We start from the raw sequence: 15,292 nt of genomic DNA on the forward strand, positions 1-15,292 counted from the left end.
GATAAGACTCTAAGTAAAATAGTCATTAAATCCAAAGATGAACCTGGTTAGTGGTAGTTCTGATTCAGGGTCACCGGCAACTGTACACATTTCATTTGTCCCAGGGGCTGAATGACATCTGCCATGGTATCGTAAGACTATCGTCTTGTCACCTGTAATAATTTAATGGTCACTAATCTTTTTTTATTTTTTTTAGAGAGAGAGAGAAAGCATGGCGAGGGGTTGGGCAGAGGGAGAGGAAGAGAGAGAATCTTAAGCAGGCTCCACACCAAGCACAGAGCCGGACACGGGACTCGACCTCACCAGCCTGAGATCATGACCCAAGCCAAAACTGAGCAAGACGCATAACCAACTGAACCACCCAGGTGCCCCAAGAGTCACTAATTTTAAATGTTATTCAAACTGTAGAAGTACAAATTCCATATTAATCAGTCAAGCACATATGCATATAAAGTGTGAGTCTTGACGGGAATAAAGAAAGGTACTAGCATATACAAACTTGGCGATGACATACTAGTTTATCATTACGGGTATCTGGAGAAGTAAGCAGTTGGCCAGAAAATATTTTCTGAGCTTTACTGTGTCAAAGGAACATGGGAAATGGGAGTCGGGTCCAAATGTTAGAGGAATAACTTAAAACTAAATGAGCTCTTCATGCTCATAGGATAAATTTGACCAGAGGGACCATCCCAGTGTCCTGGGATGGAGCCCAGCGTCGGGCTCCCTGCTTGCGGGAAAACTGCTTCTCCCTCTCCTCCCTTCTCATGCTCTCTTTCTACTTCTTTCTCTCTCTCTCTCTCTCTCAAATAAATAAATAAATAAGTAAAATCTTTTTTAAAAATGCAGGAGGGGCACCTGGGTGGCTCGGTTAAGGTGCTGCCTTCAGCTCAGGTCATGATCCCAGGGTCCTGGGATTGAGCCCCACATTGGGCTCCCTGCTTGGCGGGCAGCCCGCTTCTCCCTCTCCCTCTGCTTGCCGCTCCCCTTGCTTGTGCGCGCTCTCTCTCTTTCACTCGCCAAATAAATGAAATCTTTTTTTAAAAATGCAGGAATCGCCGAAGCAGCTGATTTTCAGTTACAAGCTGTCGTGTTTTAAAAACCAATTTGGATGACCTTCGTTATCGGCCGCATTGCTAAAATCCTCTCGATGTGTATGTCTCTGCAGCCACAGGAGCATGAACAAATGATGTGGAAACACATCCCAAGTTCATGTTACACAGGAAGTGGACTGCTCTGATGATGGGCGAAGGTTAACAGACCAGAACTAGCTGCTTCTGCAAGGACATTTTCACCCGGCAGCAGAAGAAATCAAACAAGGAAACAAATGTCGAAATGAACAACAGGGGGCTGATCTTAACATCAACATCCGCCGGGCACCAAATGCATGAGAAGTGTTCATAAAACAGACATGCGTTCTGCAGTCAGAATTTCTCATGCTTTTCCCTCTTCAATATATTTTCAAAGTAGTTAGAGTTTAAGCTTTTTCTTCAAATTTTGCTGCCGGCTTTCTTATATCATCTGTGTGAGTAAATCATATACAAGCCAAGAAAGTAGGGCGGGGAGGCAGCATCCCTAGACGGGATGATAATCCATGAATCTGTGCGTGTGTGTGTGTGACTGCACGCCCAGCCACTAACTGTTTCCTCAACCCGAAGTTTGACAGTGGAGTCAGTTGGCACGGTGCCATTTCAGACCCATCTGTGGTCAGTGACCATTTGTCAGCCTGATGAACAATAGTAGCCAGTGTCCACTGTGTGCTTGCCAGATGCCAAGCCCTGTGCCTGCATTTTCTCAATTAATCCTTTCCACCGCTTTGCGAAGGGAATACCATTCTTACCCCTCTCTTCTGGATGAGAAAACTGAGACCTGGGAAAGTTACCGATGTCTCTCAAGGTGGCACAGCTAATTCATGGTGGAACCAAGGCAGACGCCATGCTCTTAACCTTAGGCTCTAGCACTGCCCTGTAGAACAAGGGCGGCTTGGGGGGGGGGGTGGGATGGGCTAGACCTCAGAGTCCTGCCAGATGCAAAGGAAATTGCTGCCACGAATAATGGCCAAGCCAAGCCTGAAACCTGGAGGATACAGAAGGATTTAGAAATCACGCTTCTCGTGGCACTTGGCTCTGCCCACGTGGCCCACCCGGCAGGCCCCTCCCAGCGATGTGCCCTATGTACTAGAACCAAGCAGGAGGTACAAGGCTTTGGTGTTCTTAACCCTCACAGAGCTGCCTGAAAAAGTCAAGCTCCTAAAGCCTTGCCCAGCATGAGGATGGCACTCGGAATGCCAGCTCTTTGTTATTATTTATTTTTTTAAAGATTTTATTTATTTATTTGTCAGAGAGAGTGAGCACAGGCAGACAGAGTGGCAGGCAGAGGCAGAGGGAGAAGCAGGCTCCCCGCTGAGCAAGGAGCCTGATGCCGGACTCGATCCCAGGACGCTGGGATCATGACCTGAGCCGAAGGCAGAGGCTTTAACCCACTAAGCCACCTAGATGCCCCTTATTATATTAATAAGCAATTAATCCTTTCGTGAATCAATAGTATTTGCATGTATTATTCATACACTTGTGATTATAAGGAAGACAGGAGTCAGGTGGCTGAAAATGAGGCCCGGGTCAGAATCTGAATAAGAGCCAGGCTAGGCAGAGGCTAGTACCCAGATCTGGGGCTGCCGAAGTTTCTCCTGATGACGAATACGGAGAGTCCCAGAGCCAGACATGAGCCTGAGCTCTGGAGGCCCCTCACTGGAGGGTGTAAAGGGATGGGGTGGGGCAGGAGGGGACTGAAATCAGGCAGGTCCCTCCTGATGCCCGCCCCTGCTGCCATCTTATAAAAGCCGCACGGCAGGAGAAATTATTAGTGTGTGAACAGGAGGAAGTGATCACACCGAAATGCCTGCTTCTCCTCCCCCAGACTGAAAAATCCTAGCGGCTCATCAAGGGTCTATTTTCCAAAAAGCATAAACTGAAGCTGTAATGGCCAGCAGGTACATTCTTTTGAATCCTAGCAACAACCTCCTCTTACCGATAAAGGCATTAAGAGTCTGATGTAGAAGATGAGGCCGCGGGAGAGCAGGGGGAGTGATGGGACTTTTATGGTGACGCAGTAGGGAAGGATAGGAAATAGGATCCGTAATGGGTCTGTTTGACCCTAAAGTGTCTATTGTTATCACACTGCCATACTGGCTTTCTCTCTGGAGCCTCTCTTTGACAGGGATCGACAGTTTGCCAAGTACTTCTAGATCATTACTACTTTTCAGAACATTCAGAGGGGTTCTAGGAGCCCAGCGATGTCCTCCACCTTTCTTCATCAAAGGCAAAGATGAAGTTTTACCATGAACACACATGCCGCATCTGCCTACTGCGTCCCTCAACTTATGATCCCCCGTGGGCCATCTCTGATAGGCCCTGCCCAGACCGGGCCCACCAGCCCATAGCAGGCTTGCTCTCCTGGCCCACAAAAGATCACCAGCCAGGCTGCTCCGACCATCGCAGGATCTCAGCCGAGTACCAACCAACCTCAGAAGGCTGACTCTCCTCTCTCAAGCCTGGCAAAGACATCCTCCTTTCTACTTAGAACTTCCTTTTTTTTTCCCCCGGCTTTTATTTTGAGGACTGAGCAAGAGCCATTCCAGAATGGCAAAAGATAAGTTTCCATGGTTTCACCAACCCAAACACTGAAACTGAGACTCAGAACAAGAAACAGTATGCTGCCCTCCAGCTCCATGTGGGAAAAGCTGTTATTCTGTCAAAACTCCAGAGATCACGTGCCCCTTGGTCAAAGGAGATCCGAGGAGGTGTGCCTTTCTAGGCCACGCACGTTTCTCAAGAAGCTAGTCCACAACTGCCCCAGAATTTTTCACACATCAAAAAAGAAAGTTGCATATTAACCAGCTGCCTCTCCCATACATCTGTGTTTATCCTAAAGGGAGCAATTAAAACTTGCTGATGGCTTAAAAAACTATCAGAGAGCTAGCAAAAAGTCCCAAGTTTAATAATTAACACAATTTAAAACCCAGAGTCAAATTCAGGCATTTCTAAACATACATCACTGTGGCAGTCACCTACTAATTCTGAAATTCTGATTTGATCCCTTCTCCCGCCCTCCCATGAGATTTGGCGGGAAATGCAAAAAGGCTTGGTAGTCAGTAAATGTGAGTTTCCCGTGAGTTTTGGGGCCAATCAATTGAGGCTTTGTCCTGTAAAGGTCCCCTCCCTGGGCTCAAGTGAGCCATTACAAACTCCTGGAAAGGAACAAGGGGGAAAGGGAGAGTAAAACAGAGGCATCTAATCCAATCTGGGGAGATTCGGGAGGGCAGTCCTGGGAGATGATATCTCAGCCAGGATGTGAGGTTAACTGTCTTACAGCATCTGTCTCCTCCTCAAACTACAAAGAACGACTGAAACTTTCCTCCCTTCCACCCCACCCCACTTCCAGCCTGTCCTGGACTTCCTCCCTTTTCTCTCTTGGTTCCATTCATTTCATTTGCTTCAGTGGTTTCAGTTAAAACTTCACCGCCGTGCTCATCAGTGAGCCCAACTTCTTCCCTGCATCCCACCTGCTAGACATCTCTCCCCGGTGTCCTCCGGGCCCCTCTGAAACCTGCTCTTCCCCTTCACACCCCTCTTCTTGCTAAGACCGTCACCATATCCCTCTCACTTGACACACATCACTCTGTGAATGAAAAACCCTCAGTGGCCGTTCATTGACCATACAAAGAACTAAACTTGCTTGGTTTGAGGTACCAGCCTCCCCACAATTCATCCCACCAGACCCCACCCCCGCAATTCTCCACACTGAAGTTCTCAAGGCTTCCTAAGCACGCTACCATATTCTTTCACATATTTGTGTTTTTGTATCAGCTGTTCCTTAGCTCAAACTGCTTTCTGCCGCTAGTCTCCAGCTGAACCCTTATTCATCCTTTAAGGCCTGCTTCAAATGTCACCTCCTCTGTCAAGTCTGCCCAGATTTTTCTCAGGCAGAGTTTGACATTCTCTCCAATCACCTTCCCTGGGACTTTGTGCCTGCAGCACTGAAGAACCTTATCAGAGGTCATGAGTATCCACTGATCAGGACACGTTTCTCACGTGTCTCCCACGTTAGCTACTGAATGCCCCTGGGGCAACACCCCTGTCTAATTCGTCTTTTATTCCTTTCAGGATAGGATGTGGAACAGGAAGTAAGAAGTCACTGCATGAATGAATAATGAGTTAATGAACGGATTCCTCTTGTGGCATATACCATTTTCGACCCTGTATAGTCTTTATTTGGGTATCTCATCTCCCTTCCTAGATGGACAAGTCTTCCAGGGCAAAAGCAATGTGATCCATTCTTGCGATAACCCTGTAATCTAGCTATGACTAATTGGTGTTGCCCTCGTGTAGCAGATAAAGCAACTGAGTGAAGTCCTTGGAGCCCTGCTTTCTTGGTTTCCAGAACAATGCCTATTCCATGCACTGTTCTTGAGAAAATGCAGATCTATTCACTTGTCCCCTCTTTTGAGAGTTTGAGGGTGAAGGCAGAGGTTCACCACTGCTTGCAAAAAAAGCCAAACCCTTGTCTACTCTTCCCGAATGAGTCCAACATGATTAATCTGAGTGATCTTGAAGGTCTGGAGTATGAATCAGAAAGGGCAAAATAAGGGGGGGAGGCGCAGAATAGAAAATCTGAATCTATTAGACTTGGGGCAAAAACAGGACTTTGGGGGCCTCGCAAGAAAACCTTCAGCTTCTGTAAAATGGGATGTTATGCAAGGCAGCAACTAAAAGCACTGAATAATATTTTCTAAAGCACCTAGGTAGATATGCTTTTAAAGTCCATGTTCCTAGAGGCGAAAAGATGCCAAAAATACTGAAGGGAAACAGAATCGATATAGCCTTGACCCACCTTAGCATGCCACTGTGCCTAGGCATCTGTGGGCCTGCGGCACCCGACACAATGCCTGGCATGAGTGAGCTCAGGAGGGCCCCACAAACAGAAGTGGTAGTCTGACATCTGACCCAGAGGTGAGGAGGGGTAGAGTGGAGGGAGCAGCACAGGACCAGAATCAGCACCGGGCATCCAAGGCCTTGGTTTATTCACCAGGTACCTCTATCCTGCCCACCCCCGGTGGGGCAAGGGCCAAGCCTGCTCCTGAGACCTGGCAAGGGCGAATGTTGCCCAACACATCCATGGTTTGGGGAAGTGTCCTAATTACTTCTCAGCCACCAGGAGACCCTGGGGTTGGGGCCGAATTATCTGTAGGGGTCTGTTAGACTGTTCTAGGAGTACTGCTCATTCCCACTAACCCCACCCCATATAGTCTACTCTCCTCAGAAGGTGAGTTTCCCCACTGACCCCATCCCTCCCTCTAGCTTTTGTGCACTGTCGCATCCCCGTGTCTGAGAGGGTGGTATCTGTCCCCAACCTTCCATATAGGCTAGGCCAGAGTCAAATTTCTCCATTCCAGCCCTGTTGGACTTGTTCACCCAGCTTCTTAATCCTGCTCTACGGGGGTGGCGGGGAAGAGTTGGTGAGGGGAGAAGAGCTCTTTGCCCAAAAGTCCCCGCTGCCCCAGGGAGACCCATGAAAATCACAGAAACACAAAGAAGCAGGCTCGGGATCATTTTGTTATGTTTTGTTGTTTGGGGGTTTTTTTTGTTTGTTTTTTGGGGGGATTTTTTGTTTTGTTTTTTTGTTTGTTTGTTTGTTTTTGACAATCGCTCGCCCCAGGGTCCAACCCCTGCTTTCAAACCCAGGAGATGTTCAAGCGCGTTTGCCCGCGACCGAGAACTATACAACACGTTGTGGCGCACGCCTGCTTCCAGAGAAGGTGCAGAGCGCCCAGGTCAGGTTGGAGCGAAGGATTGACCTTTGCTTGGAAAAAGTGACGGCCCTTGGCGTCGCCCCCAGTAGAAATCTCTCATCTGCCGGCCCCCTTTCTCCTCGCCTCTAAAATTCCCCCAAGCGCAGGCCTGGCAGCCTTCGCAGGGAGAAGTTCAAAGCCTGGCCCCAGCCTTTCCACAGACTTTCAGCCCCCGCTTCTGTCTGGGACCGCACCATATCCCGCCGGCGAGGGAGGATCGTGCGCGGAGCTCGGGAGCCGCGAAATGCCCGCCAGGGCATGGAGAGTCTTGGGGTGAGGGTCCGGGACCAGCCTCGGCCCCAAGGCCCTAGGCCCTCGGCCGTCAGCCGCCCGCGCGCCACCCCCCGCCCCCCAGGCGGCCACCTGTCCGGGCGCGGGAGGAAGGAGGGCCGCCGCCGCGACTGACCTGAGATGCCGCCCCCAACCACGACCACGTCGCATTTGCGGCTCATGGCGCTCGCTTCGCTCCGGGCCTCCCGGGTGCCCGCTGCTCGGCAGTCTGGGTCTCGGCCCCCGCCCGCCACGCCGCTACCCCAGCACAGTAGCGCCGCCGCCCAGCGGCTATATCGCCCGCCCCGGGCCCCGCCGCCGAGCCCCGCCCCCGCCCGCAGCTCCGCCGCCTGGACCTGAGGAGGGCGGGCGCCGGGGGCGGAGAGATCACCTTGTGCCTGCACGTGGGATGGGGGAGGGGGGTGCGGGGGGACCTCCCGGGGGGCCCTCAGCCCCCAGCCTCCTGCACAGTCTGTATTTCCGCATCAGCCTCCCTAGTGTGCTTGGGAACTCCAGGGGTGGGGTGGGGTGGGGTGGGGTGGGATGGGGTGGGGGGCGCTGGGAGGGTGGCTCGTGGGGATGGCTTTCTCCAGCCCCCTACCTGGTCCCCTAATAGAACAATGCAAATAATAGCGGGTATTCACCTGGCGCTTTCCAGATCCCAGGCACCACATTAAGCGCTTTACGTGCAGGATTCCGGTTAACCCTTCCAAGAACCCATTTTACAGATGAGGACAGCGAGATAAAAGCAGTGAGGAGTCAAGGCAAGGTTTAAAAAAAAAAAAAAAAAGCCAGAAGGAAAAAAAGTAAAAGGCGTGGTGGTTCTGAGACCCACTTTGATCCACCACGTGGTGCTATCACTATCCTGGGAAGGATCCCCAGCCCCTCTCATCGTGCTTCCAGTTACCCACCTTCCCCTACCCCTCACCCCTGCCCTCATGCCCACAATGAACTCAGCAAGAGTGAAGCAGCGAGCAGAGTTATTTGTGGCCCTGGGATGTGGATCTGGGGACCTTGGCTTTGCCAAACATAGGGATGTTTCAACAATATTATAGGTGTTTAAGCTGAGATGGCCCAAGAAAACGGAGGTGTATCTCTTCAGGAGACTTGGAAAGTCACCTTTCAAAAAGTGGGAAAGAGCAATGTAGGGTGGCTTTTCAGGAAATAATTGTGTGAAGTGCTTCTGTTCAGGGTAGGGGAGCTGTGGGACCAGAGGCGGGAAGGTGAAAGGGTTGCTGGCTCCAGGTCTGGTGAACTCTGAGGCAAACCTCCACCTCATCCCACCCAATCTGTGTATCCACCTGCTACCAAAGCATTCTGAGATTCTGCGGTCATCAGACTAGAAGATGGGTTGGGCATGTCTGTGACTAAGTCACCTGTGGCAGAAGTCTTGATCCTGCTCTGACCTGATTTCTAGAAACCCTCATCTGTCCTGCTTTGGTATAAAGCAACTCCTCGCCTGAACATGGGTTCCCCACTGCCCCACCCTGACAACAACCAGTAATGAACGCCAGTGCTGTTGGGCCATGAACCACCCACCTTGGGCACGTTGTCCTCTACTCCAGGCCTCTACTCTCCGATGGTTCCAGAACCAGCTCCACACTCCAGAGCACCTGACCTATCTCAAGTGGGTCCTAAGGGGAAGAGGTTCGGTCATTAGACAAGAATTTATAGGATACCGACCTGCTCTGCTGAGGCCTGGGGCAGGGATAAACAAGAGAAGATCTGCCCCTGCCTTCTGCCCTCTCAGGGTTCACACGCCATCAGAGAAGACATCCAGGAAGAGTAATCACAGGTGTGATTTTGAATATTGCTCTGGAACACATAGCAGGGCTAGGTAACCTAGCCCAGGCAATCAAGGAGGACTTCCAGGAGGAAATGGCTTTCCCACTGGGACTTGAAGGACTAACAGGGGTGAATCAGCTATTGAGGCTGACCACACCAGGGAGAGTGGAGACCAGAGCAGTGGGAGGACTGGACACAGCCCAGTGTCCAAAGCCCATCTTTAACCACCTTTCGGACTTGTTACACACACCACGAAATTAATGGTGAAAAATAAGAAAGGAATGGTTAAAAATAAACCAATGAAATGATAGGAAGCGCCATCTAATTTTGTGCCTGTTTGAGTCTTCTCTTCCTAAATTGATAATAAATTCCTGCAGAAAGAGAGATTTTACGTTCTCCTTTATTCATCCGTCCAAGAATGATTTATTGAGCACCAAGTCTGTGTCAGGCGCTAGGCTCATCACCGGGAAGGACGCCGTTAGAAATAAGAAATGATGCTAATCATGGAAAAGACAACCATGAAACTAGACAATTTTAATGAACCCAAGTCGTGCTACAATGGAGTCGAGTTCAACACCTCAACCCAAGAAGCACACAGGAGTGTCGCTGGCTCCAAGCAGTGTTTATTTGCCTTTCCAACTTGATGCTATCCATGTTTAGTCCATTAAAAGGAACTTACTTTCCTTTCATTTTTTTTTATTAGAAGACTGCCAAAGAGATAAAATGTCCTTATTACTTCTTTCTTGCTGTCCAGCTTTTCATTAACGGATATTTCGGTGAGCTTCTTATGATGCCACAGGAGGTTTCAATAAAGAAGCAGGCTGTGCAGAACAGAGTCACCAGATATTATCTGAGTTGTACATTTCACTGGTTTTGAACACTGGGAGTTTGACAAGGGTCAGAAAATTTGTTTTAAAATGAGATCTAGAGCTTACGGGTTTCTTTTTCCCAACTTCTTTGTTACTCTTTTTAAAAACATACACCCAGGGATCAAATGATGGTAGCCAGGACAGCTCTATGACCATGTTAAATTGCAATTTTAACAATTTAACAATTGTTCAATGTTACAGGGCCTCTGGGTCTGCCCAGTGAAGTAACAGACATCAGCTTGGATCTTAATCAGAGAGCACCCAAATCCCCTCTTTGGGGACAATGAGAAGGTAAGACGCGCCCTTTCAGCAGGCCAAGACCTTGCTTTTGACCTCAACGACTTGTTTGGTGGGGAGTGGCAGCCTCAAGCAGCCCAAGACTTCAACAACTGAAGTCAGAGCCTTTTACTAGACATTGAGATTGAAGCTAGAGATCCACCTCAAGGTACGGAGGCTGGTTTAAGATGCCAAAGGAAAGACCTGTCCCAGGGCCAGGGGATCGGTCAGGAACCGGCTCGAGTAGAGTTCATGGGGAACAAGCCAGGTGACACCTGCCTTGACAGGCCAACAGCTTTGAGGATGTGCTAAGCTGGCTTATTGAGTCAAGGTTGAGATGGAAGGGAAATGAATCTTCACGCCCAAAGAACCAGAGTAAGGCTCTTTCCCCAGTGACCTAATTTCCATAGCACAGGCAAGACAGGGACAAAGGGGGGCAGACATCTTGACAGAGACACCAAACTCCAAGACTTCAGGAAAATAGAGGCCATAGCTCTAGACGCATTGCAAAACACGTTGAAAAAACAAACAAACAAACAAAACTTATTTGCAACAGAAGTGCTAAGCCGGGTGTACCCAAAGCGATTTTTTTACAATGACTGCTGCTGAGGCTAAGAATATCTCTACAAAACGTAATAGGGCTCCTAAACCCTTCGTTATACAAGGTTTGACATATCAGAACAGATGATGGCCAGGACCATGTAGGACACACAGAGGAAGAGTGAACAGCAAAATATTCAGTTCAGGAAGAAAAGACAATCAGAAGAGACATTTCCTAAGAACACCGGGGTGGAGGTTTTCACAAATTCTTTTGGGAAGAGGAAATTAGAAACTATTATTAGAGTCCCACTGGATACTAATTATGGATTGTTGAACAGCATTATTTTCAATTAATTACTCTTATGTATATGATTCTAATTTCATAGGGTGTCACTGATGCAGAATCAATCTTTTGATTATCTTTATGTAGTCCTGAGTGAAATCATCTCTCCATGTTTTCTTATAAATAAATATTTGTGTCCCACATATTAGAGATGACGATCGCAATCAAGAATCTGGGGACTCTGAGAAATCAGATGAGAAGAAGGATCCCCTTACTAACGACTGCCACAGCAGGCACATTCCCAGTGAGGATTCCCAGTGGTTTACACATTACAAAATGATGCTAACAACTGGGGCTTGAGTTGACTTGAAGTCTTCCGAATAACAGAAATTCAGTTTATAGACATGATTGAAATGAAGGTGTTTAAGAACAAAATTTATTCTTCACTATGGATGTTGAGACCTTTTAAGGCTTTCATCTATGGACAACTATAAAAATAAGTGAAGTAGGGGCACCTGGCTGGCTCAGTCAGTGGAACATGTGACCTTTGATCTCAAGGTCGTGAGTTTGAGCCCCATGTTGGGTGTAGAGATGACTTAAATAAATAAAAAATGCCAAAAAAAATAAGTGAAGTAAAAAACAGGCAATGTACCACACAAACGTGATGTGTATTATAAAAGGTAGAAAACTTGAGCAGATCTCTGACCAAAATATTGACTATAGTAATTCAAATATTTATTACACATGCATAGGAAACCCCTTCCTTCTGCAACCAACAGCACCCACTTTTTTTTTTTTTTTTTTTTACAGCCGAGGTTAGAACACAGGGCTCCTGGTTATAAAACGCAAGTATGAAAAAGCTCAAACGTTTTGAAGTTGCCATGGCATCCTGTGCGACTACAATTCCTGTTTGTGGAATATTCTGCTATGTGTGTTAGTTTACTGATGAAGTCCACATAGCTGGGCATTTTCAGACTCCAAAAAAGCAATACTTGGAGCCGATGTTGCAAATAGAAAACTTTGACCCAGTGGGATCAGGATGAATGCCATCTGGCTACAGCTGTGTATGTTGTCTAGGCATTAAAGTCAGATCGTTTCAGCAGGGCTGGTCCAGAGCAGCTCCTGGTATATTCACTCACACTGTTTGCTGCAGAGATAGCGAGTAAGGGACAAGCGAGTCTAGGTAGGGACAGACAGGGAGGGGGCTTCATAACCAGGCTTACAGAGATCCCAGATGTGGAGAAATGTTATAGACAACATAATAACCAGAGAGAAGGGAGCATAACAAGTCCACCTTGCTTGTTCTAAATACAGACCAGCTCGTTGCATAACCTTTACAAATGCACCTTGCTTGTCTTAAATATTATACATGGTTACCAAGCTCCCTGGTCAGTTTTCTCAAAAAGTCCGACCATAAAAGCCCTTGATGGCTACATATTTGGGACCCCCTCACTCTAGAGAGCTTTCCTTACTGTCCTCACCTTCCCATAATAAACTTGCACTTTACTTCACCCTATTATCCTCGAGATTCATTCTTCGACTCTGTGACACAAGAACCCTGCAACCTTGCTACAATAGTGTTAAGGTTCATCGATAACAAAATGCTAGATGATAAAGCAATACTATTAAGGGTTAAATTTCCATGGTTAATTATCCAAATAATTGAGATGGAAACAAGTCATTCCCTGGCATTATCAATCGACCAATGCCCAATGTGAAATTCAGGCTTGGGATGTTAAGGACTAAAAGACAAACTCACCCACCTGATCCTCCTGGGGGGAAAAAAATTTCCCTAGGGCCTGGATTCTTTCCTGTCCTGATTTGGTATTTTAAAGGTTGAATCCTAAACTCCACCATTTCTTGGAAGCCAGCTCCTGCTTCAGATCACAAATGATTTAACTATGCTGTGAGTTCCAGCTAGAAGATATCATTCACGGTCCCTACCTTTGCAGGATGAATATTTTACCTTTCTGTCTGCCTCAAAGTGATGAACAGCTGCTCAGAAGGGTGTTTATTTGAGAACTGACTGCACATCCAGGCTTCTCTCATATGTCCTCAGAGATATAAGGAAAATTTAAGCAAACCTTCGCCCTAAACAAGGTCGCCATATTTGGCGATTAAAAATACAGGCCGCCCAATTAACATTTGAATTTCAGCAAGTAATCTTTTTTCACATATCTGTGTTGCATACAACATGTGCAACATACTCATACTAAAAAAAAAATATTAGTTGTTTATCTGAAATTCAAATTTAACTGCATGTTCTGTACTTTCTCTGACAACCCTAGCCAGAAAGGATACTGTGTTCTGATTCAGGAGGAGAAATCAACACAAAGAAGTCAATTTCAGAGTAATGCATAGTAGAATATGAACAAGTATTCAATTGTGGGGTACAAGGAAAGGGCAAAGTTAACAGAGGTCAGAATTCCTCTAACAATGAGCTACTTAAGGGACTCGTTCTTTGCGGGGTTCTCCTATGTTCTCAGCCTTTAGCACAGTGGCAGTGATGTTTGCTTAATGTATGTAATGAATGAACAAAGAAATGAATGCATTCAACCAGTGGGAGGGGAATTTCAGGTGGGTCTTGAAGGAAGGCCCAGGTCTGTGGGTAAGGAGTAGCTATGAGAAAGAATGCAACATTTCCAACTTGACCAGGGGCTGCCCAGGGGGGGCTATTACAAAGAAGAGCTCCAAGAATAGTAGTTCTCCAACTTTTTGTGACTGAGAACAACTTAAGCAAAGCATAAGATTTCACAGTCCCTGATGCTAGTCGTTGTACTTGCCCGCAGAAAAAGAACTAGGGAAACAAAATTAAAGTCTACAGAATTCCATGCAATGTTTCTAGAAATACGTTTGGAGGTCTATTTACAATTCTCCAGGGGAACCCTTCTCAACCATTAGTGACCCAAGGACTGTGTTTTGAGAAATGTTCAACTAGGATATAAGTAAAGTTTCTTGAGCTGGGAAAATGAAAAGTAAGAAACTGAATCTTTGATTTTTAATATTTTGATATGAAAGCGTTAGTATCAAAAGGATATTCTCTGGCCTGGCAGACTTCAAGTGCACTTTATAAAAAAAAAAAAAAAAAAGATTTTATTTATTTGTCACAGAGAGCTATCACAAGTAGGCAGAGAGGCAGGCAGAGAGAGAGGGGGAAACAGGCTTCCCGCTGAGCAGAGAGCCCGATGTGGGGCTCGATCCCAGAACCCTGAGATCATGACCTGAACCTAAAGCAGAGGCTTAACCTGAGCCACCCAGGCGCCCCTTCAAATGCACTTTCAAAAGTCATTTAAGGGTACCTGGGTGGCTCAGTGGTTTAAGCCTCTGCCTTCAGCTCAGGTCATGATCCCAGGGTCCTGGGATCGAATCCTGCATCAGGATCCTTGCTTAGCCGGGAGTCTGCTTCTCCCTCTGCCCCTTCCCCTTCCTTGTGTTCACTCTCTCTCTCTCTCTCTTACTCTCTCTCTCTTTCGTGCATGCGCATGTGCGCAAAAATAAATAAATAAAATCTTTTTTAAAGTCAGTTAAAATCATCTGAGACCAAGAAGGAACAAGATTTAAACTCTTAAATTGGGACGCCTGGGTGGCTTAGTTGGTTAAGCCGCTGCCTTCGGCTCAGGTCATGATCCCGGGGTCCTAGGATCGAGTCCCGCCTCGGGCTCCTTGCTCGGCAACGGGCTCCTTGCTTGGCAGGGAGCCTGCTTCTCTCACTGCCTCTGCCTGCCTCTCTGCCAGCTTGTGTGTACTCTCTCCTGGCAAATAAATAAAATCTTTAAAAAAATAAAAAATAAACTCTTAAATTGCTTCAGGCTAGATCAGAGTTTCTCAAGTTCTACACAGTTGACTTTTCGGACAGAAAAATTCTTTGTTATGGGGGCTGTCCTGTGCACTGTAGGGTACTTAGCAGCACTCCTGATGTGATGGTCAGTTTTGTGTGTCAACTTGATGGGCCACAGAATGCCCAGATTAAACATTTCTGAGTGTATCTGTGAGAGGGTTGCCCGAGGAGATGAGCATTTGAGATGGTGGATTTACTAAAGCAGATTGCCCTCTCCAACATGGGTGGGCTTCATCCAATCCACTGAGAGCTTAAATAGAGCAAAAGACAGAGAAGGGGGATTTTGCTCCTCTTGCCTCCTGCCTGCCTGCTTGGCTTGGGACACCTCATCTCATCTCTGACCCCTCAGACTAGAATTTCAATCATGGGCTCCCCTGGCTCTTGGGCTTTTGGATTTGGACAGAATTCACCACTGGCTTCCCTGGGTCTCTAGCTTGCAGATAGCAGATGGTGGAACTCCTCAGCCTTCACAGGTGTGTGAGCCAACCCCTCATTATATATCTCTCTATCTCTATCTCTGTCCCTGTCTCTATCTCTCCATCCTACTGGTTCTGTTTCTTTGGAGAACCCTCACTAATACACCAGCC

At 47.3% G+C, this 15,292-nt stretch overlaps 1 protein-coding gene across 1 annotated transcript in view; it reads right to left on the minus strand.

The window, feature by feature from the left end:
• Positions 1–7,450, minus strand: part of MAOB (monoamine oxidase B) — a 103,477-nt gene extending 96,027 nt beyond the window's left edge. The window contains exon 1 of the mRNA XM_032331026.1: positions 7,251–7,450. Within this exon, the coding sequence (XP_032186917.1) occupies positions 7,251–7,296 (46 nt within the window). The 5' untranslated portion in view covers positions 7,297–7,450. The remainder of the gene's footprint in view (positions 1–7,250) is intronic.
• Positions 7,451–15,292: the final 7,842 nt, after the last annotated feature.

The sequence above is a fragment of the Mustela erminea genome, chromosome X (genome assembly GCF_009829155.1).
Source record: "Mustela erminea isolate mMusErm1 chromosome X, mMusErm1.Pri, whole genome shotgun sequence".
NCBI classification, from domain to species: Eukaryota; Metazoa; Chordata; class Mammalia; order Carnivora; family Mustelidae; genus Mustela; species Mustela erminea.